Below are 21,691 nucleotides of genomic sequence, written 5' to 3'. Positions count from 1 at the left end.
TTTTTTAGCTTTATTTCAATTACCAAAAGTGCTTTTTAATAGTTTTCGCTAATAGTTCACAGTGTTGTTCATCGGGGTCAATTTTCTGATTAAGTGTTGAAATGTGAATGTGGGCGGTCATATGCTAATGAGCTCATGGCTATGACATCATAGCCATGAAGATTTCTGAATGAGATGTTTTAACATTTTAGTTTTAATAAATGGTCTGAGTGAACTAGAGAGAAAGTTTTGAATTGCCGGTGTTTTCAAAAGAGCAAATCTGCTTTCATAATATACCAACCATTTAACTTTTCTGTTGCATCTTGTCCATCATAATACCAAGTTTTCTTTCCTTCCCCCCTAATTTTCTGTTTTCTGTTTCAGATAATCTATGCTGCATTTTTAAAAACAGTGCTTTTACAAATATATTTTTAATTTCTAGTTTTGATTTTCCCCTGCAGTGCCAACAAAGATGAAACAGTTGATGGCGAACAGAAGATTAGCGAAAGAGAACAGTTAGAATCGACCCATCAAGAGCCAGAGATGGTATGCTTGACAGTCCACTTGCCCTATTAGAACATATTTTATGGCTGGAGCTCATCATTCAGTCTTTGAAATGAAATTGTTTTCGATAGGAGGCCAGTGACCGTGAGGAGGGGGATGGAGAGGAAGATGATGAGGAAGTTGAGGAAGAGGAAATGGATGCTGAGGAGAGCTCTGATGAGTCTGACTCTGAACTGGATGAGAAGGGTACTGATGTTTACTGTAAAACAATGTACTGTAAAACAAATTTTTATAAACCAGCCTTAAAGCTACATAAAAAAAAATATTAGGACACAAATTCTCAATAAAAGAGGATTTCAGTATGCAAATTCTATTAGTTTTAAAGAAAATGATGTACAAATAAAATATTGCATTTTTTTAAATACAATATAGCACATATATAATGTGAATATATATATATATATATATATATACAGGTGCTGGTCATATAATTAGAATATCATCAAAAAGTTGATTTATTTCACTAATTCCATTCAAAAAGTGAAACTTGTATATTATATTCATTCATTACACACAGACTGATATATTTCAAATGTTTATTTCTTTTAATTTTGATGATTATAACTGACAACTAAGGAAAATCCCAAATTCAGCATCTCAGAAAATTAGAATATTACTTAAGACCAATACAAAGAAAGGATTTTTAGAAATCTTGGCCAACTGAAAAGTATGAACATGAAAAGTATGAGCATGTACAGCACTCAATACTTAGTTGGGGCTCTTTTTGCCTGAATTACTGCAGCAATGCGGCATGGCATGGAGTCGATCAGTCCGTGGCACTGCTCAGGTGTTATAAGAGCCCAGGTTGCTCTGATAGTGGCCTTCAGCTCTTCTACATTGTTGGGTCTGGCATATCGCATCTTCCTCTTCACAATACCCCATAGATTTTCTATGGGGTTAAGGTCAGGCGAGTTTGCTGGCCAATTAAGAACAGGGATACCATGGTCCTTAAACCAGGTACTGGTAGCTTTGGCACTGTGTGCAGGTGCCAAGTCCTGTTGGAAAATGAAATCTGCATCTCCATAAAGTTGGTCAGCAGCAGGAAGCATGAAGTGCTCTAAAACTTCCTGGTATACGGCTGTGTTGACCTTGGACCTCAGAAAACACAGTGGACCAGCACCAGCAGATGACATGGCACCCCAAACCATCACTGACTGTCAAAACTTTACACTGGACCTCAAACAACATGGATTGTGTGCCTCTCCTCTCTTCCTCCAGACTCTGGGACCCTGATTTCCAAAGGAAATGCAAAATTTACTTTCATCAGAGAACATAACTTTGGACCACTCAGCAGCAGTCCAGTCCTTTTTGTCTTTAGCCTAGGAGAGACGCTTCTGACGCTGTCTGTTGTTGAAGAGTTGCTTGACACAAGGAATGCGACAGCTGAAACCCATGTCTTGCATACGACTGTGCGTAGTGGTTCTTGAAGCACTGACTCCAGCTGCAGTCCACTCTTTGTGAATCTCCCCCACATTTTTGAATGGGTTTTGTTTCACAATCCTCTCCAGGGTGCGGTTATCCCTATTGCTTGTACACCTTTTTTCTACCACATCTTTTCCTTCCCTTCGCCTCTCTAATAATGTGCTTGGACACAGAGCTCTGTGAACAGCCAGCCTCTTTTGCAATGACTTGCCCTCCTTGTGCAAGGTGTCAATGGTCGTCTTTTGGACAACTGTCAAGTCAGCAGTCTTCCCCATGATTGTGTAGCCTACAGAACTAGACTGAGAGACCATTTAAAGGCCTTTGCAGGTGTTTTGAGTTAATTAGCTGATTAGAGTGTGGCACCAGGTGTCTTCAATATTGAACCTTTTAACAACATTCTAATTTTCTGAGATACTGAATTTGGGATTTTCCTTAATTGTCAGTTATAATCATCAAAATGAAAAGAAATAAACATTTGAAATATATCAGTCTGTGTGTAATGAATGAATATAATATACAAGTTTCACTTTTTGAATGGAATTAGTGAAATAAATCAACTTTTTGATGATATTCTAATTATATGACCAGCACCTGTATATCTGTATGTAAACACATTTTATTTATTCATTCATTTTTGTTGTATTGATCAGAGGACTTTCAGGCTGATCTGGCCAACATCACGTGTGAGATCGCCATCAAGCAGAAATTGATCGATGAGCTTGAGAACAGTCAGAGACGTCTGCACACGCTCAAACAACAGTATGAACAGAAACTCATGATGCTGCAGTGCAAAATCAGAGACACGCAGTTGGAGCGAGACCGCGTGCTGCAAAACATGGGTAAGTCGAAAAATAATTAAAGGTAAATTTCTTCCTTTCAGTTATTAAAGTTTAATGAAAGATTGTGAAAAACACAAACTTTTTTTGTTGTTTTCTTTGGAACAACGTGCACTAGTCATTCACAATAAGGCCAGAAACATACATTAAAGTCCCCATGAAATCAAAATGGAATTTTTTTTGGCTTTTAGTATGAATATGTTAGCCTTACTGTTATCTATAAGCTAGTGTGCTCCAAAACAATGACAAAATTCACATTTAGAAGATATAAGCATTCAAAAGTTACAGTCTCTCACTTCCAACGATTTTGATGCCATCACGCTGCACTTCATCACATTTTCTGTCCAATCAAGTGCTCTCTAGAATCTGAAGCGTCCCGCCCCCTACATTATAAATAGATGCTGAAGCTGCGGGTGAAATCAGTCACTTGTTCACACTATTACTATTTTTATTACTACTACACTTTCCTCTCAATAGCAAAATAAACGCACAACAAAAATGACAGCGGTGAGAAAACAGCAGTTAAAGCATCTGATCATAGCGATGTGGATATTTTTGCAAGATCTCTGAAATTCGCATTCGGCATCATGTCGACAGATGAGATGATTAAAAACACTGTTATAATAGTTTGATTATAAAGTAGGCCTATATTTGAGACTACAGACTATATAGATCTGGCTATGTGGGAATATAGTTTAAATTAATCCCTTTTCTTGCATGACACATTGACATTACAGTACAGAATAGCTTGGCATTATCCTGAGCATTGTATAAACATTTATTTTATGTGTCACTGAACAGAAGAGAGGCTCTCGAGAGTGTGCGAAAATGTCACATCCTTTTGATTTTCCTGGTGAAACCGTCCTTCACATAAGTCCTTCACATAAAAATCAGTCTACAGGCTTTCATAGACAACCTAGGAAGTCGGGAAGGTCTCGTTTTTTTAAGTTTCGTTATAAGCTGTTCACACATTGGCAATTCAAAAAGTGATTAATACATGAGGAATTCTTATGTATAGCCTTTAAGTAAATATTGAAATTTTGATTTCATGATGACTTTAAAATGTGGAGAAATAAATATATATAAGTCAGAGTCATGACTCTGCTGTTAACACACACAAACACAATACTCTTAACATGTAGATCAGGTTTGAGTCCGGCCTGCAATATGCTCTGAGAAAAGCTAAGAAATTCTGTTTTGTTTCTTGTTTGGCTTTTGTTTTGTTTTTGTTTGTTTGTTTGTTTGTTTGTTTTTTTGTTTGGTTTCTTCGGTTTTGTTTTGTTTTTTGTTTGTTTGTCTGTTTGTTTTTTTTATATGTTTTGTTTTAGGCTCCATGGAATCATGCACTGAGGACAAGAGCAAACGAATAAAAGCAGAATACGAGAAGAAACTCGGTGTCATGAACAAAGAGCTGCAGAAACTACAGGCGGCTCAGAAAGAACATGCTCGTCTACTGAAGAACCAATCACAGTATGAGAAACAACTAAAGAAACTACAGCTGGATCTGGCTGAAATGAAGAAAACCAAAGTAAGTGTCACCATGGAGACTGAACATGGCTGTATACTGAATCACTGAAGAATGCTGAATCACCATTACAACACAAAATATTTGATTATAAACAGCGCCTCCCAGTGTTAACAGACACAGCACCCCTACTGCAACATACTGCAAAAATTAAGAATTGGCTTCTTTTCACAAAATCTCTACTAAATTGTTTATAGATGACTATAAAAATAAATAGTGACATATTGGAACATAATGGTTATATAATATATTGCATTATGATCACATATGAAATGTCACACATCAGGAATGTCCATAGTCCAAATTAAAGTACATTCTATTTAATTTTGTAAAGGTTTTTCTACTGCTAAGTAAGATGGCAATTCTAGATATATGCCAGCTCCAGAATTACTACCACTCTTCATGAAAATACCACTCTTCATGAAAATGAAAACTGTTTGCCAAAATCATATTAAGATATGGCAGTTATGTAATTGAATTTGTCACAGTTACTCACATAATTTTATCACATAATCAAAAAGCAGTCCAATTAAGATAATTAAAATTAAGACATTGAATTTCGTTCTATTTTACTCTGCTTCCTTAAATTCAGATTCTAATTCTGAATCTTGTTTCATACCTTAATTCAAATTAGTACACATACTGCACAAATAGTCTTTCTAATTATCACTTTCTATAGCACAAATCCTACAGCAGAATTAGCATTGAAATGAGCTGACTGTTGCTATGGTGACTGTTGTCAGGTGCGTCTGATGAAGCAGATGAAGGAGCAGCAGGAGAAGAGTAGAATGGCCGAATCCCGCAGGAACCGAGAGATTGCCTCACTCAAGAAGGACCAGCGCAAACAGGAGGTGCTTGATGGGAAAATAACACTGGTGCCGCATGAAAGAGCCAACTGACAGTGAAATATGCTCAATGTGATGTGTTTTTTTTTTTCTCTTGAACAGCATCAGCTGAAACTGCTTGAAGCACAAAAGAGACAACAGGAGCTCATTCTGCGCAGAAAAACTGAGGAGGTGAATTTTTCACCTGAAGTTTGTTTCTATTGTACCTACAAAGTGTGACACATTGATATTTGTTTAATCACACAATAAAATAATTTTTAAAATATTGATTTAAAATATAAAATATATTATTAACTTACATTATTATTAAAATCCTAGTGTTATACATTTCATTTCCTTAAACATGCATATACCCCGAAAATAATTTATATTTTTCCATTAAAAGGAAAAGAAGAAGCTCAAATGTGCGTGCATGATGCGTGAGAACTATGAGGTCTATTCTAGCACATCACACACATACGTTCAAGCTTCTGTGTTTAGCATATTTGATGCGCGCTTTTGTAACAAATCACTCGAAAGTCATTTATTGCTGTTTATTTTTATCTGCCGTCAGACTATCTGAGATGTTGTTGCCATAACGTGTTGCTATGGGTTGCGTCTTGCTTCGGACTTGACTAACAGACCACGAGCTTCACGCTTTTCAACACTAAATCCACATTTTTTTCTTTTTGTTGCAATTATTCTGCTTATTGTGTATTATAAAATACAAGATGTTTGTATCAGTAGTCCCATATTCCTAACAACACAGTCTTTTTACAATGTCTATGTAGCGAATTAGACATTGTAATATGAATAATTGTAATATGAATAATTAATCATAACTCGTTATAACTAGTTATAAATATTTGAATCAGTTAATCAAATTAACTTGTTGTAGCTGAATTAATATTACAATCAATTAATCTGTTCGGCCAGCAAACACTCAGTACTGATCGTCTATCAACTCTTCAGAAAGGATATTTTCCGTGGCCACAGAAAAATAATGCATTGGTTTATAAGCAGATCAGAATCAACTCGCAAGAATGTGCACAAAGTTTTATTTAACTAAATCACAAACGCATAGCTAGAGTAAACACACACAGACATACAAATCACGTATACATAGGGAATGAGAGAGTGGAAATTAAATTAAACCGTAGCATAACAGGGGAATTGAGCTATGAAAAGAGTCATTTAACCAGCTGGAAGAGCCATCAGTTTCTCACAATAAAGCACTTTTGTTAACAGAGGGGTTAACTACTTAATACTAAATCGCCATTTACTGTTCAAATGTACGTAACTTGCAAATGCCTTAGCTGTTGAGGAGCGTCTGGATATGCAGTCTTGGGAGAAATTCTTGATGGATCGGTCCGATGGTGCTGAAGTTGTAATCAATATCTTCTGCATAGAATGAAGAAATGACGTCGAACTTGCGCTGTTAAATTGACCCTGTTGTTGAGGAAGTTGTGCATGGCTTGAAGTGCCGACCAGCTGGCCAGGTGAGTTGACCAGCAATCAGTAGAATCAGCAAGAACAAAGGCAGATGACCAGAAGATCTGCGTGGGGGCTTTTTAACCTCTAAAGAAGTCAAACCTTTGAGTTTTGGCTTGACCAATGAGAAAGGTGCAATTCTATGGCAGGAGTTTCTTTGTTTTGAAAGTGACCTCGTTTGCATGAGGGAAGTAAACTAGCAGGTTGTGTCCATTTATACTAAATATATAACAATACAATACATACAATGCATTCTATGAGATGGTGATGTCCACTAAAGTGTGAGTCATTAAACAAGGAGTTATTTGATATAAAACACCACCTAGATAGGCTACATTATCTAACAGTTCTATTATCAGACATGCATAACACTATACAATATACAAAAGAACAATATACAAACAGTAATGATACACAAAATGTATTGGGGAAATCCATGTTAATTCATTTAGACAGATTTGTCAATGAATTGGTGGCAAGGATTCCATTTCTATGGACCGAATGTACGATTCTTGTGGCCTGTACTTTTCTGATCAGGCACCATCTCTCAAGTGTCTTTGAAATGTATGTGGGGAGCAAATGGTGGTGGTTCTCAGTGGGGGGGCCAGACATTACAGAGTCTGCATGTTGTGAAGATTGACTTTTACAATTGTGGGTTTGATCGATCCAGACGCTACAGCTACCATATATATGTAAATATATATATATACACCAATCAGGCATAACATCATGACCACCTATGACAACAATGCTTAGGTAGGTGGTACGTGTCAATGTAACATCCACATGGATGGCAGGACCCAAGGTATCCCAACAGAACATTGCCCAAAGCATCACACTGCCTCCGCAGGCTTGTCTTCTCTGCATAGTGGATCCTGGTGCCATGTGTTCCCCAAGTAAGTGACGTACACGCACCTGGCCATCCACGTGATGTAAAAGAAAACGTGATTCATCAGACCAAGCCACCTTCTTCCATTGCTTTGTGGTCCAGTACTGATGCTCACATGCCCACTGTTGGCGCTTTTGGCGGTGGACAGGGGTCAGCATGGGCACCCTGACAGGTCTGTGGCTATGCAGCCCCATACGCAACAAACTGTGATGCATTGTGTATTCTGACAGCTTTCTATCAGAACCAGCATTAACTTCTTGAGCAATTTGAGCTACAGTAACTCATCTGTTGGATCGGACCACACGGGCCAGCCTTCGCTCCCTAATTGCATCACTGAGCCTTGGCCGCCCATGACCCTGTCGCCAGTTCACCACTGTTCCTTCCTTGGACCACTTTTGATAGATACTGACCACTGCAGACCAGGAACATCCCACAAGAGCTGCAGTTTTGGAGATGCTCTGACCCAGTTGTCTAGCCATCACAATTTGGCCCTTGTCAAACTCACTTAAATCCTTATACTTGCCCATTTTTCCTGCTTCTAACACATTAACTTTGCAAAATGTTCACTTGCTGCCTAACATATCCCATCCACTAACAGGTGCCGTGATAAAGAGATAATCAGTGTTACCTGTCAGTGGTCATAATGTTATGCCTGATCGGTGTATATACTATACACTTAATGTTCGGCAATATTATTGATTTGACTGTACCAACAGTATTATACAAGAACTGAGCTGAGCTGGATGATGACATCACTGTTTTCTACAGAGCTTCTTTGTAGTTGAATTGAACTAATTTTTGGTGATCTTGAAAACTAGAAATGTAGTTCTCTGTAGTGGGGAGAACTACTCGGAGTAACCAAAGCATCTCATATGGGTGAGGACGACATCTCGATGCTGAACCGCCATTCCGAAATAAGACAAACGATTCACACAGAGTGCTTACTCAAGGCACAGAAGCTGATGATTTTTGGTTTTTGTTTCGCCAATGAGATTGGAGTGATTTCACACTTGCTTGAGACACAGTCACGCAGAAGCATTCCCATAGCATCAATATTCTGATTACGTTGACCTCAGCGTTGAGTTCCCTCGAAAGGGAACTTGATCGGGACATCCCTAGATGAAGATAACTGAAATAAAATTAGTTAAAGTTGAAGTGCTAAAATGACTAAAACAAAAACTGAGATAAAATAAATTATAGCTAAATAGAAATATTAAAAAACTAATAGAAATGACAAAAGCACATAACAAAATTACTAAAACTTAAACTAAAATTAAAACTGAAAGCAAAACTAAAAGCTAATTCAAAAATGTTAATAAATATTATAAAAGTATATAAATAATACTAAAATAACACCGATGCACTACACTCTTCACTATAATACACATTTTAAATTAGAAATGCAACTAACTGAAATAATATATAATATTTATATGTGTGTGTTGTAGTACTGAAATGACCAAAACAAAGTTAAAGGGTTGGTTCACCCAAAAACGAAAATAATGTCATTTATTACTCACCCTCATGTCTTTCCACACTCCACACAAATTAAGATATTTTTGATGAAATCTGATGGCTCAGTGAGGCCTCCATTGCCAGCAATGTCACTGAACCTCTCAAGATCCAGAAAGGTACTAAGAACATATTTAAAATGTGAGTACAGTCTCTCACCTTAATATTATAAAGCGACGAGAATACTTTTTGTGTGCCAAAAAACAAAATAACGACTTTTCAGCAATATCTAATGATATGCGATTTCAAAACACTGCTTCGAAGCTTTACAAATCTTTTGTTTTGAATCAGTGGTTCGGAGTACCAAAGTCACGTGATTTCAGTAAACGAGGCTTCGTTTACGCGATCCGAAACCACTGATTCAAAACAAAAGATTCGTAAAGCTTCGAAGCAGTGTTTTGAAATCGCCCATCACTAGATATTGTAACTAACCCTTTAAAGCAAAATAGGAATATTAAAAATAAAAATAACAAAAGTGCATGACAAAATTTCTAAAATTAATTATAAAATTAAGTTAATTCAAAATATTAATAGATATTCTAATAGTATATAAACAATAGTAAAATAACACTGATGCACTTATATACTGTAATGCACTTATACTTTTTAAATGCCTAAATTCTTTTTAGGGCCACTATGGTTGTATATTTATTATATAAATACTTTCATATAGTACATTTGAATGTTATATAGATTTACTTCTATGTGAGTGGAAAAGTACCAAATATTAATGCCATAATTTAGGCATGCAGATATTTTTATTGTCAATTCATCCGTTAATTATTTTTTTAATCTGACCATTCATTTTGGCAGTCAGATAAGACATAATTGCATTTTCAAAAGTTTCCTGTAATGATTACTGCTGTCTCTCTCAGGTAACCGCCCTGAGGAGACAGGTGCGGCCCATATCAGGAAAGGTCACACGAAAGGTCAATCTTCACGAGCCAAACCAGGACCTCTCTCACAGACCACCTTCAGGTCGGACATACTTGGGCTCAGGAGCACCTAATGGAACCAGGTACATTATACAGGCCTCATGTGCGCACTGTAAATATGTGTACGTGAACTCATTATGCCTGTGACTGACAATTGTTTGCTTTAGATTATACCATCGCAGACCAGTTGGAATATACTCCACTCGAGTGGCTCGTGGAAAATGGCAGAGTTTGGAACGCCGCATCTCCGATATTATCATGCAGCGCGTGACAATTTCCAATATGGAGACTGACATGAATCGTCTTCTAAAGGTACAAATCAACCTGGTATCATGAGGAAACACTTACTTTACAATGGCAAATCTGCCTTAAAGGGATAGTTCACCTAAAAATGAAAATTATCCCATGATTTGCTCACCCTCAAGCCGTCCTAGGTGTATATGATTATCTTCTTTCAGACGAACACAATCGGAGTTATATTAAAATATATACTGGCTCTTCCAAGCTTCATAATGATAGTAAATGGAGCTCAAAATTTTGAAGCCCAAAAAAAACACATCCATCCATCATAAAAGTAATCCTCAAAAGTAATCGGCTCCAGTGGGTTCAACTTTATAAACTATAATAACTAGCTTCCGGCAGACAGCTATACGCATCGATTCACACCAAATGAGTAATCCCTGACCTGACGCATGACATAGGATCATAAACTTAGACGCCTCTCGTGGTTCAAACAAATAGGACTGTGCAACAAACTCAAGCTCCTCTTCTCTTATGACGAAGAAATTCTCTGACATTTCTCTTTAAAAATTCTCGTTTTAGACTTCTAACTTGTGACCTGTGTTTTGCTTTGCTCTATCCTGTGCGCTTCCATATCCGTCAATACATCATGCGTTAGGTCAGGGGTTACTCTTTCACCAAAAATGTATGCATATGGCCGTCTGCCGGAAGCTAGTTATTATAGTTTATTTTTCTTATAAAAACCCATCGCTTCACTTCAGAAGGCCTTTATTAACCCCCTGGAGTCGTATGGATTACTTTTATGATGGATGGATGCACTCATTTGGGCTTCAAAATCTCACACCCCCTTCACTAGGGGCTATCAAGCTTGGAAGAGCCAGGATATATTTTAATATAACTCAGATTGAGTTTGTCTGAAAGAAGAAAGTCATATACACCTAGGATGGCTGAAGGATGAGTAAATCATGGGATAATTTTTATTTTTGGGTGAACTATCCCTTTAATGCTAATACTGTAGATAAAAATATATGCACTGATCATACTTACTTAACTTTTACTTGAAACCTTTTTGCAATGTAATTGCATTTGCATTCCTAAAATAAAAGCTCTGTACAAACTTGTCCAGCTTCTTATTGTTCGAAATCCCATCCACAGCAACGTGAAGAGCTGACGCGCCGGCGGGATAAGATAAACAGAAAGAGAGAGAGACTGCTGGTGGAAGAACCAGAGGTAGAAAAAGATGTTCAGTCTTTAAATGAGGAGCTGGAGTCTCTGCTGGCCAACATCGACTACATCAACGACAGCATCTCTGACTGTCAGGCCAACATCATGCAGATGGAGGAAGCCAAGGTGAGGCAACTCTCACTGCTCCCTACTCCCTGAGCATGGGATATCTGTTGAAGTACACTTGACAAAATGCATTACGCCCATGCCACGTTGTGCATATTAGAGGAGTTCACAATGCGATCACATAATATACTTCTGTAAATAAAAATAATAAAAATGACCATACATTCGTACTGTCTATTTATAGAAATATACCTTTATTATTAATTAAATATTAAATGTTAGTTTTGAAAGTGCTAAAATGAGTGATAATTATCTTTTGCGATGTTTAATATGAAAATAAATGTAATTTGGTTAGATTAGATGTATATTTTATCTCATTTAAACGTAATCATGATCACTGTAACTGCAAGCAACTGTGCACAAACCACTCCTCAGTAATAACATTGGAGCTTCGACTACTTTTTACCGTCTTTATTTAATTTAAATTTCTTTAAGCGCTGGAGTGAAGAGCAATGGCTGGTGGGTAAATTCCTCTCTCCACTTCCTGTGTAGTAGTATCGTGTGCTCTTATTCCCTATGCTGTTTGTAGTGCCCTTCGAACTGAACATGTTCTCTCCCTTCAGATTGGAACTTCACTTAAAATGGTGGAATATCCTGTGAAGTTCACTGTGCAGGGCACTTACAGTTGAATCAAACGCTCCTCCTATGATCACTGTAATGACATTGCATCAGTTCACTGAAACAAATCTGAATCAGTTCATTGGCATTAAAAGTTTTTTTGTTTTTTTTTATGTTAAAATACATTCTCTTAACCCAATTTATTATTGATTCACTACTATTAGTATGCCATCCATGGGTTTATCTCCCCCAAAGGTGTAAACATTGAGCCTCCCAGGCACCATCCAAACATTGAGAGCAGTCCACTTAGATCTATCAGTCTCTTTCCAGCTCAACCTATAGCGTAAGTTTGTGGCGTGGCTACTGTAGCAGGCGGAGCCAGTGGGTGTTTAGCCAGTGTGGGACCATGGCTGATGCGTTACATAGGAAAAGACATTTGTCTTCAGTTACAGAAGTGCAAGACAAAATTCACTCCATTTAGACCTTCAAAGATTAAGCAGGTCATGAACACGTCAAAGCGAAACGGGCATTGCAATGCAACGCGCTACAATGGATGCTTCAATACCATACAGCATAATCATGCACCCGATCAGAAAGACAAACATAAAAATTTTAATGTTTACTTTGATGTTTCCAGTGTAGACAGCCTAAAACTGGAGCTGGGAGCTGTTTAAACAGGACGTGTCAAAATCAACGTTCTTTTACTCTTCCATTTGTCCTGTTGTCAGCAGACTTAAACACATCATAAACTGAACGGGCATCTGTGTACTGCATCCAGTGTAGGTGGCATCAGTGATTACTTGCAGGATATTTTCATTTTACAAAGACCTCTTATATGTCAAAAGATCAAGGAAAATTTGATTTCTTATGTCATGACCCCTTTAAATCAAACTACTGGATTGTTTCTTTAAAACTCTATAAATTCACTCCAGTTACTCAAAATATACCACTAGTATAAATGTTTGAAAAAATTATATACTTTATTATTTTTTTTTTTTTCATTTGTAGGAAGAAGGTGATGCTGTTGATATCTCAGCTGTGATTGGGTCCTGCACTCTGGCTGAAGCTCGATTTCTACTGGACCATTTCATGTCCATGGCCATCAACAAGGTATCCAGTCACAAAACTGTTAATCCTCTTTGGTCTTCTCTGTTACAGGCTATAATGTTAAAAAAAGTTCCATTCTCATAAACAGTTTCATTCATTTTGAAAACATTAGCACATTTGGTGTTCATCCTGACCACATGCTTTCAGGGTCTACAGGCAGCTCAGAAGGAATCTCAGATAAAGGTGATGGAGGGGCGGCTCAAGCAAACTGAGATTAACAGTGCCACTCAAAACCAGCTGCTCTTCCACATGCTGAAAGAGAAGGCAGAGTTTAACCCGGAACTGGATGCATTGTTGGGGAATGCTCTGCAAGGTAGGGACATTCCTCCTGAAGCTTATGTTAGACCTTTGACCCCAGGCCCTAAGACCTTAACAGAGACCTTGGCTGTACTACCCAGCCCTGTTAGCTATATAAATAAAGGTGACTTGACTTGTTAGCGTGCCAGAATGCTCATAGTGAAAGATTTTGCTAATCATAAGAAACCCGCAAGGATTTTTTTTTTTTTTTTTTTTTTTTTTTGTGTGTGTTTGTGTGTGTGTTTGTGTGTGTGTTTGTGTGTGTGTGTGTGTGTGTGTGTGTGTGTGTGTGTGATTCTGCACATACTCAATCACAAAATTTTATAAAGTTACTGTTTTCCAATCTGAGGTAAAGTGCAATTGTGGACTCTGGAGCAGGGGTGACCAGGCCTGCTCCTGGAGAGCTATTATCCTGAGTTTAGCTCCAGTTCTAATCAAAAGTACCTCAACCAGCTAATCGAGGTCTTCAGGATTACTTGAAAATAACACGCAGGTGTGTTGGAGCAGGTTTGGAACAAGTCTGCATGAAGGTAGCCCTCTAATTCCACTTTTCCACCGGGGCTGGTGCTGGAGCCAGTACCCAATCTGGAAGCTGGCTGTGCTTTTCCACAAAAAAAAAAAAAAAAAAAAAACATGGACTAGGGCCTGAATCTTGTTTCCAAACTAGCCTCAAAAACTTGCTGGTCTTGATCAGTCATTGGTCTTTGGAAAACGAGCTCTGGGCAAGCCCTGACTCCAGCTACTCACCAGCCCCAGTGGAAAAGTGGTACAAGAGCAGTATTTTCTACCCCTAGTCTAGGGTGTGCACCAATTAGTTGATTAGTTCTGCCACTAGTTGATGTGTCAAGTCTTTGATGACTAATCATGGAATTGCACAAGCCAAAATTCTTGCAAATCACACTCAAACAAATCAAGTATTGCCCAGAACCTGTCAGAAACTTAAAGCATGTGTAGTTGTTTTATGCACTATTTATGACAATGCAAGCAGTGTGAATCTTGTGATGGAGATATGCACACTTTCATTTTCATTTTCATTAAGCCTGAATATTTTATAAAACAGGCTAATGGCCGAAACACAAATCATAGTCCTGGGTGCTGATGGTTAACTGGAAGAGCAGGCCAGGGTGTCCTTTGCAACTCTGTTAGTATTGTTCGACACAAGTCTGTCTTGTCATGGGCTTGGAAGAGCTTAGACTTGGTCTTGACTCGAACTTGACCCTCTTCAGATCTCTGTCTTGACTCTGACTCAACCCTCCATAGGTCTCGTTCTTGACTTTGACTTTACCTACTCAGGTCTTGGCCTGGACTTGGACTCAAATGAGCTTTTCTCAACTACAGCACTGAACTTGAAATGTTGTGTTGAGTTTGTGGTCTCAGCATCAGCATTAAGTGTGGTCCACATTGCAGCTTATTTTGCCCAAGAACCACCTGAGATTGTCGAAATTATATATCTGACCAGAATTCATTTTTTGATGCCTTAAATTTGAGGTGTCCAGTCCTGCGCCTGGAGATTCCAACGTCCTGCGGAGTTAAGCTCCAATCTGTTCAAACACTCCTGCTTGAAAGATTCTAGCAGAGGTCCTGCAGATCTTGATAGGCTGGTTCAGGTGTGATTAGTTATGGTTATAGCTAAACTCTGCAGGACATTGGCCCTTCAGGAGCAGGATTGGACACCTCTGCCTTAAATGATACCACAATACCTCATGCATCAATACCTTGTACCTCAATCAAATAACAGTGAATCAGTCCCCATGAAAGGTTGTACAGTGTTCCCATGTCCTCATGTACAGGCTTTCCATGAAATGTGTTGGTTAAAATGTGTGTAAACCCTTGAAATATCTTTTCCATATTCACATTGTATTGTGGTATATCCATGAATACCATCATACCATATAATTTCATCTGGGGGAATATATTTTTGATTTCTTTGTTGCCTTTTTTTCCTGTCCCCCTGTTGCCTGATTTAAACAGAACTAGGTAACATGCCCTTGGGTGAGTACCAGTAGCCACACTCTATCTGTAATGAGTGCATGGGTCTACCTCCTTGGACTAACCACGGTCCCATCTGCAGGTGCATGAGGCTTCTGTTCATCTGTCCACACCTCCTCTACCGGTTCTTACCATAATAAACCATCAATCCCCAGCTAGCAACATACTACTTATTACCATTAGCATACATCGCAGTCCAGCAGCAGGAAAACAAGTGATTCTTCCAGACCATGTACGACTAAATTTTTTCCCCTCCTTTTTGAATGATTTACCATTTGTGTTCCCTCATCCTTCTTCTCCACAACTTTTTTGCACTAACTTTGATGATAGCTTCTTTCTGGTCACAGCTGATATCAGAAAACAGTTTGGATCAGCTTTCACGGCAACTAAGAAACTAGCATGGTAGCGCTGTGCTTAATTTATCCTTATTCGCTTTTTATTACTACCACACTCTTGAAAGTCTCTTAAACATCACAGATAACAGCGTCGGCGTGATTTTGCCTTAATTCAAATATCTTGCAAGTCCTTCCAATTCTTCTGGTGTAAGTTAGACACCCAATTGTGGTTGTTTGAATATCCACTTTCATTTCTTTTTCCTCATTAGAAAATGGAGATGACAGCAGTAGCGACGAGTCGACCCCAAGTCCTGCACTGGAAGGAAAGTAAGTTAATCCATCAATAGCAAATATGTTTGTTATCATTAATGTGCTTCAGTGATTGAGCAAACCTAAGTCAATATCTTTTCCCATAATTCAGCACCCTGGCCTCAGACCTCATGAAGTTATGTGGCGAGACTAAATCTAGGACTAAGGTATAGGACAAATTACCTGAATTTTACCTTACCCAAAGCTTGGTAACCAAGAGATTTTAGGGTGCAAACCATTCAAAGGTTGATCTATGATCTATGGTCACTGTGCCCATAATCAAGACACCTAATCTCAGTGGGACTGAACCTAATAAGTGACTTTGGATGACAACCAATTCCTTGCCTGTCCTGTTCCTTATTTAACTAAACTTGTCCATTTGTTTTTGCAATAATTGCAAAGGCCCGAAGAAGGACCACTACTCAGATGGAGTTACTCTACTCAAACAACTGTGACTCTGGCCCAGACACACCGACAAGAGACTACTCCATCCCTTTACACCCAATGGCTGAGACATCCGAGGGAGTTGGAGATTTGGAGTCTGCTGGAAATACAGTCAGAGATCGGGACTACATGCTCCCTCCTGCTGGATTGTCCTCTAGAATGGGTAGCATGTAAGTGTAAAGTAATCTCAAACCTTGCTAATTAAAATCTTCACTTACTTACTGCTCCACCTCACTTCATGCATGAACTAACTACTCCTGCTTTATGTTTACTTTAAAATGTCCTTTTTTCACCAAATGTTGTCTTGTTAAAGAAAGATATTTTGATGTCACACTATTTTTTTTTTTTCATGCTATGCTGCTAAGACTGATCTCATCTGGTCACTTTCGGTTTAGACAAAAGTTAAAAAATCTTCAAAGATGATCAGAGATGGTCTTCTCTAACGCTTTTATTCAATTGACTTTCATTACTGTTCCATGTGAGTGGCTAACAACACTAAACAACTGTAGTCAATAGTCAAGAGTCAGATTTGGCCATACAATCTATTTATCTAAAAAGATTTCAGACCGTTAAAATAAATAGTTATTTATTATAACTATTATTTCTCTTTCAATTTGGACTACCGATAGCCAGATAACAGCATGTGTCGTGAGTTGTGGGAACTACTTACACTTCTGGCAACTATTTGTGGCAATCTGTTTTATCACAAATGTACTTCAAGTTTACCACAAACAAACAGTTTTTGCAAAGGAGTGTGTTCAAGAATAACATCAACTGTGATGATCTACAGTAAGAGGTTGGGACAGGTTTATTGATTCACAATAACACATTACCGTTCTTGTTCTTTTAACTAAATCACAATCTGACATTCTAAAAGCATTCTAAACATTTAAAATTTAAACACTGAATTGTTTTTTCTTTTTCTTTAACTTTATTTTCACAAGTTGAAATAACATGACGACTAATTTGTGAAAAGTGAAAAGTTTAACAGCTGCGTGGAATTTCCGTATAGCTGCCACAGGGTTGCCTGAACTGGTTGCTAGTAGTGGTGAATATTTTCAGAATAACTGTTTTCCAATAGTAGCAGAATTTTTCAAAATATCTGTTTGCCAGTTGTGGCAGATATTTTCAAAATAACTGTTAGCCAGAATTGGCAAATATTTTCAAAGTATCTGTTTGCCAGTATTGGTGAATATTTCCAAAATAACTATTTGCCAGTAGTGGAAGATATTTTCAAAAATATTTTCAAAATATCTGTTCACCAGTATCGGCAGATATTTCCAAAATAACTGTTCACCATTATCGGCAGATAATTTCAAAATAAATGTTTGCCAGTAGTGTCAGATATTTCCAAAATAACAGTTTGCCAGTATTGGTGAATATTCTCAAAATAACTGTTTGCCAGTAGTGGCAGATATTTTCAAAATAACTGTTTTCCAGTATTGGCGAATATTCCCAAAATAACTGTTTGCCAGTAGTAGCAGATATTTTCAAAATAACTGTTTGCTAGTATTGGCAAATATTTTCAAAATATCTGTTTGCCAGTATTGCCGAATATTTACGAAATAACTGTTTGCCAGTACTGTCAGATATTGCTGTGATTTTTCCATTGGTTGCCAGTAGGTTTTCATTGTTGCCAATGGTTTGTTTTAAGTTTACCACTAACAGTTAACATTTGGCAAAAAATTGTCACTTTTTTTTTTTAACCAGCAAATAAAGTTTTTGCAGTGCAGTAGTAACTTTTAAACCCACCTCTTGGGTTTAATCAGCATTTTTAACTTAAAAGAACAGACAATGTTAGGTTTATTTGTGTTCTTTATTATGCATGCTCCCACCTTTTTTCTTTTTCTTTTTTTTTTTTATGCTTTTTTTCAGTCCTTGTGTTTCATTTTTTATGTTTCTGTCTTTCACATTGCAAATGGATCTTAAAGTAGCAGCTCTGGCAACAGACTTCCAGCAGGTGGGCAAAAGAGAGTACCGGAACCATCCCCTCTCTCTCGCAGGAAGGCTTATGACAAGGGACAAGCCGTGGCTGACAAGGCTAAAGCCAAAGAGATCATACAGTAAGAGCTAGCATCCCCCAGTGGCAGAAAGTTACTACTGCAATTTTTAGGTTTTTGGCTTCTGCCTGTTTGTGTTGGATTTTTATTATCTACTTTGAAAAGTAATACTGCAAACAGGATTCGAATGTAGAAAGATTGACATATAAGATTTAAAAAAAAAAAAAAAGAAGCATGCTCTCTGACTCCTACCCCAACATGTCAAACACTGGCTACTTAACGCTGACTGCAATAATAACACTACTGGCTTTATTAAGAATGATAAGAACCCCACTCATATTCTCATTCACACGCACATGAACATCTGGTTCACAGATTGTGTATAACTCAGAAAGGGGTCAAAATTCCAACTTAGATATATGACAGTAATCCAGAAAATGGTTTTTACATGGCATTTTCAAATTCAGAATATGGGTTATTAGCAGTCCACATAAAAGTGGCCACAAAATGCTGAATTGGCTTGGTTTTTAGTCATAAATTTTGCCCTGCAGAACTTGTCGCGTGGGAGTAAGTAAACTGGTCTAAAACAAAAACTGTCCTTTCAAAATTAAATGTCGATAAGGCCGGGCCAATGTGTTTTCCACCACACGACAGCTTTTGTTCACCTTCGTAAGTGATATACCAGGGGATGTGAGAAGTTCTTGCCTTACAAATGCTGTCTACTCTGATTATTTGCATCTGAAGTATTTTTGGTTAAATTAGGCGTTTTTCATAAGTTAATTGAAGAACACATTCTGTGTGTGTGTGTGTGAGTGTTGGTGAATATGTGGATGTGCATATATTGTATGAAAAAGTGGTTAAAGTGGTTTCAGTAGTTAAAAAGTGGTTTCATTAAAGTGGTTTCAGTAGTTATGGGAGGATGGGCCAGACCAGCATAATGGATTCATGCATTCAACAGTATCAGCAAATCAGACAAATATACATATTATGTTTGAACTTTTAATGTGCTTCAGTCTTTCTCTTGTTTTTTCTCACCCACAGGATTTTAAGCCTCTCCACCCCAGTTTAATTTTCTGATTACTTTTATTGTATTTAATTTGATTTTGCATCATAAATGTTTATTTCACTGCATGTGGATGAATTTCTGTACAGCGTCATTTGCTTCACAAACTATTTTGGCAAAATGATACAAAATTATACAGTGCCATGAAAAATGACTTGCCTTCTTCATGATATTCTCTTTTATTGCTTATGTCGAGAACTAAATGACAAACTTGGATGTTTTTTATTGTTAAATCATAAACACTGAGACTAGCTGATGTTGGATATGACAACAGTTTTTTAATAGTTTTTCTGGAATCCATTAGAAGGTCCTGGATGATATTCTGGAAATATTCACCACCACGTCTTTTTCAATATTATGCTTTGTTTACTCTGGTTTCTGTTGTCTAAACCAAAATTTGATTATATGAAACATGGAGATATGCATATGCAGATATGCAGTTATATTTTATAGACTCAAATTTTGTTTTATTTTGGCAATCAGGAAGGGGGAAAGTACTTTATGGCACTGTAATTGCCGCAATGTGTGAATAGAAGACAATGATTTCACAAGATTTATTCGATACACAAGATTTGATGGAGGAATATACTGATTGTTGGTTTCTTGACATGCATCAGAGGTGTGATCAACCCTGTTCCTGTATCGAAGAGCAGTCGTGGCGGCTCTCTGCAGTGTGTTCATATAGCCGAGGGTCACAGTAAAGCTGTACTGTGTGTTGACTCCACAGATGACCTCCTTTTCACTGGGTCAAAAGGTCAGAACACCATTCACCCTGCATTATATCGTTTATTCTTGTCTGAATTTATGATAGTAGTATTTTTTTAAAATTACTTATTAGTAAGAATAATTGGTCCAACCAGTTTTTATAACCTGGCCCCATTTCCTTTCTCCAGACCGGACCTGTAAAGTGTGGAACCTGGTGACGGGACAGGAGATCATGTCTCTAGGCGGCCACCCCAACAATGTGGTATCTGTGCGTTACAGCTCCAGTCTGGTGTTCACAGTCTCCACCTCCTACATCAAAGTCTGGGACATCCGTGACTCGGCCAAGTGCATCCGGACACTCACGTGAGTTCCTGTACATATCAGATATGCATTCAGAAACTACAAAAATGTCATTCTTTAAAATATAGCCGCAAGTGGCGATCATCGGGGTCTAAACATAAATGGTCCATGTGGACGATAGTTTGGGTTTGATGAAGCAGGTTAGCAAAAGGGACAACTGACTTCCAAAGGAAATCAATCATTTCAGCCTGTAAAAATTATTTTTATCATTTAAAACCTTTCTGTGAGCATCACTTTGTAAACTAATTATATAAAACTATATTGTTAGTGCACTACAAATGAACTGGTTCTGTACATTTATTCTTCATTCAAAGATTGCTTATCATGTGGTTCCCTCTAGTGGAGAACATTAGTATTTCTGAATCCCAGAAAGTATAAAGGGCTGATATAAATGGCTGATAAAAATTGCTGTTATCCGAGCATCAGAACTTCATGGAACTCGGTATGGTTACACCGAATGTCTTGTTGTCCATATGTATGACGTTCTGTGAAATTTAGATTCAAACATTCAAACAGATGGAAAATGATTGAAACTGATAAAAAAAAAAAAAAAAAAAATAGATTCCTTATCATGTGGTACCCTCTTAGTGGACAACATTAGTACAATGTGTTGTACACCATCAGTCATTTTGAGTTGCCAAAAACATATTTTTCGATCACCTCCTAAACCACTTGACTGCTTCACATAAGCCAAATTATTTTGTAGCCATGGCTCAATACACTTATCAAACTATATCTTTCGTTTTGTTTAGGGTCTCTAGATACATACACAATTGTGTATCCTACCAAATTTGGTGTTTCTGGGACTTAGGGTTTTGGCTAGCCAGACACTTTTAGGGCAGAAAAAGAATAATAATGAGAAGAAAATCTTTACAAATACTATAGGGTTCCAGCATTACTTGGACCCTTAATTAGGGTTGTCACAGTACAATTAGTCACCAGAAATTAGTTGTAACC

The 21,691-nt window shown here is 37.6% G+C and overlaps 1 protein-coding gene across 1 annotated transcript in view; it reads left to right on the top strand.

Moving 5' to 3' along the window:
* Positions 1-21,691, top strand: part of kif21a (kinesin family member 21A) — a 71,651-nt gene that overhangs the window by 37,900 nt on the left and 12,060 nt on the right. The window contains exons 13-30 of the mRNA XM_051884540.1: positions 441-525; positions 615-729; positions 2,616-2,804; positions 4,130-4,329; positions 5,070-5,177; positions 5,274-5,342; positions 9,918-10,060; positions 10,145-10,289; positions 11,373-11,567; positions 13,134-13,235; positions 13,380-13,545; positions 15,501-15,521; positions 16,123-16,180; positions 16,275-16,329; positions 16,565-16,776; positions 18,538-18,669; positions 20,287-20,423; positions 20,563-20,737. Of these exons, the coding sequence (XP_051740500.1) occupies positions 441-525; positions 615-729; positions 2,616-2,804; positions 4,130-4,329; positions 5,070-5,177; positions 5,274-5,342; positions 9,918-10,060; positions 10,145-10,289; positions 11,373-11,567; positions 13,134-13,235; positions 13,380-13,545; positions 15,501-15,521; positions 16,123-16,180; positions 16,275-16,329; positions 16,565-16,776; positions 18,538-18,669; positions 20,287-20,423; positions 20,563-20,737 (2,307 nt within the window). The remainder of the gene's footprint in view (positions 1-440; positions 526-614; positions 730-2,615; positions 2,805-4,129; positions 4,330-5,069; positions 5,178-5,273; positions 5,343-9,917; positions 10,061-10,144; positions 10,290-11,372; positions 11,568-13,133; positions 13,236-13,379; positions 13,546-15,500; positions 15,522-16,122; positions 16,181-16,274; positions 16,330-16,564; positions 16,777-18,537; positions 18,670-20,286; positions 20,424-20,562; positions 20,738-21,691) is intronic.

Source organism: Ctenopharyngodon idella, chromosome 24 (assembly GCF_019924925.1).
Source record: "Ctenopharyngodon idella isolate HZGC_01 chromosome 24, HZGC01, whole genome shotgun sequence".
Taxonomy (NCBI): domain Eukaryota; kingdom Metazoa; phylum Chordata; class Actinopteri; order Cypriniformes; family Xenocyprididae; genus Ctenopharyngodon; species Ctenopharyngodon idella.
Note: the sequence above shows the minus strand (reverse complement) of the source record. Positions and strands in the feature narration are given on the sequence as shown.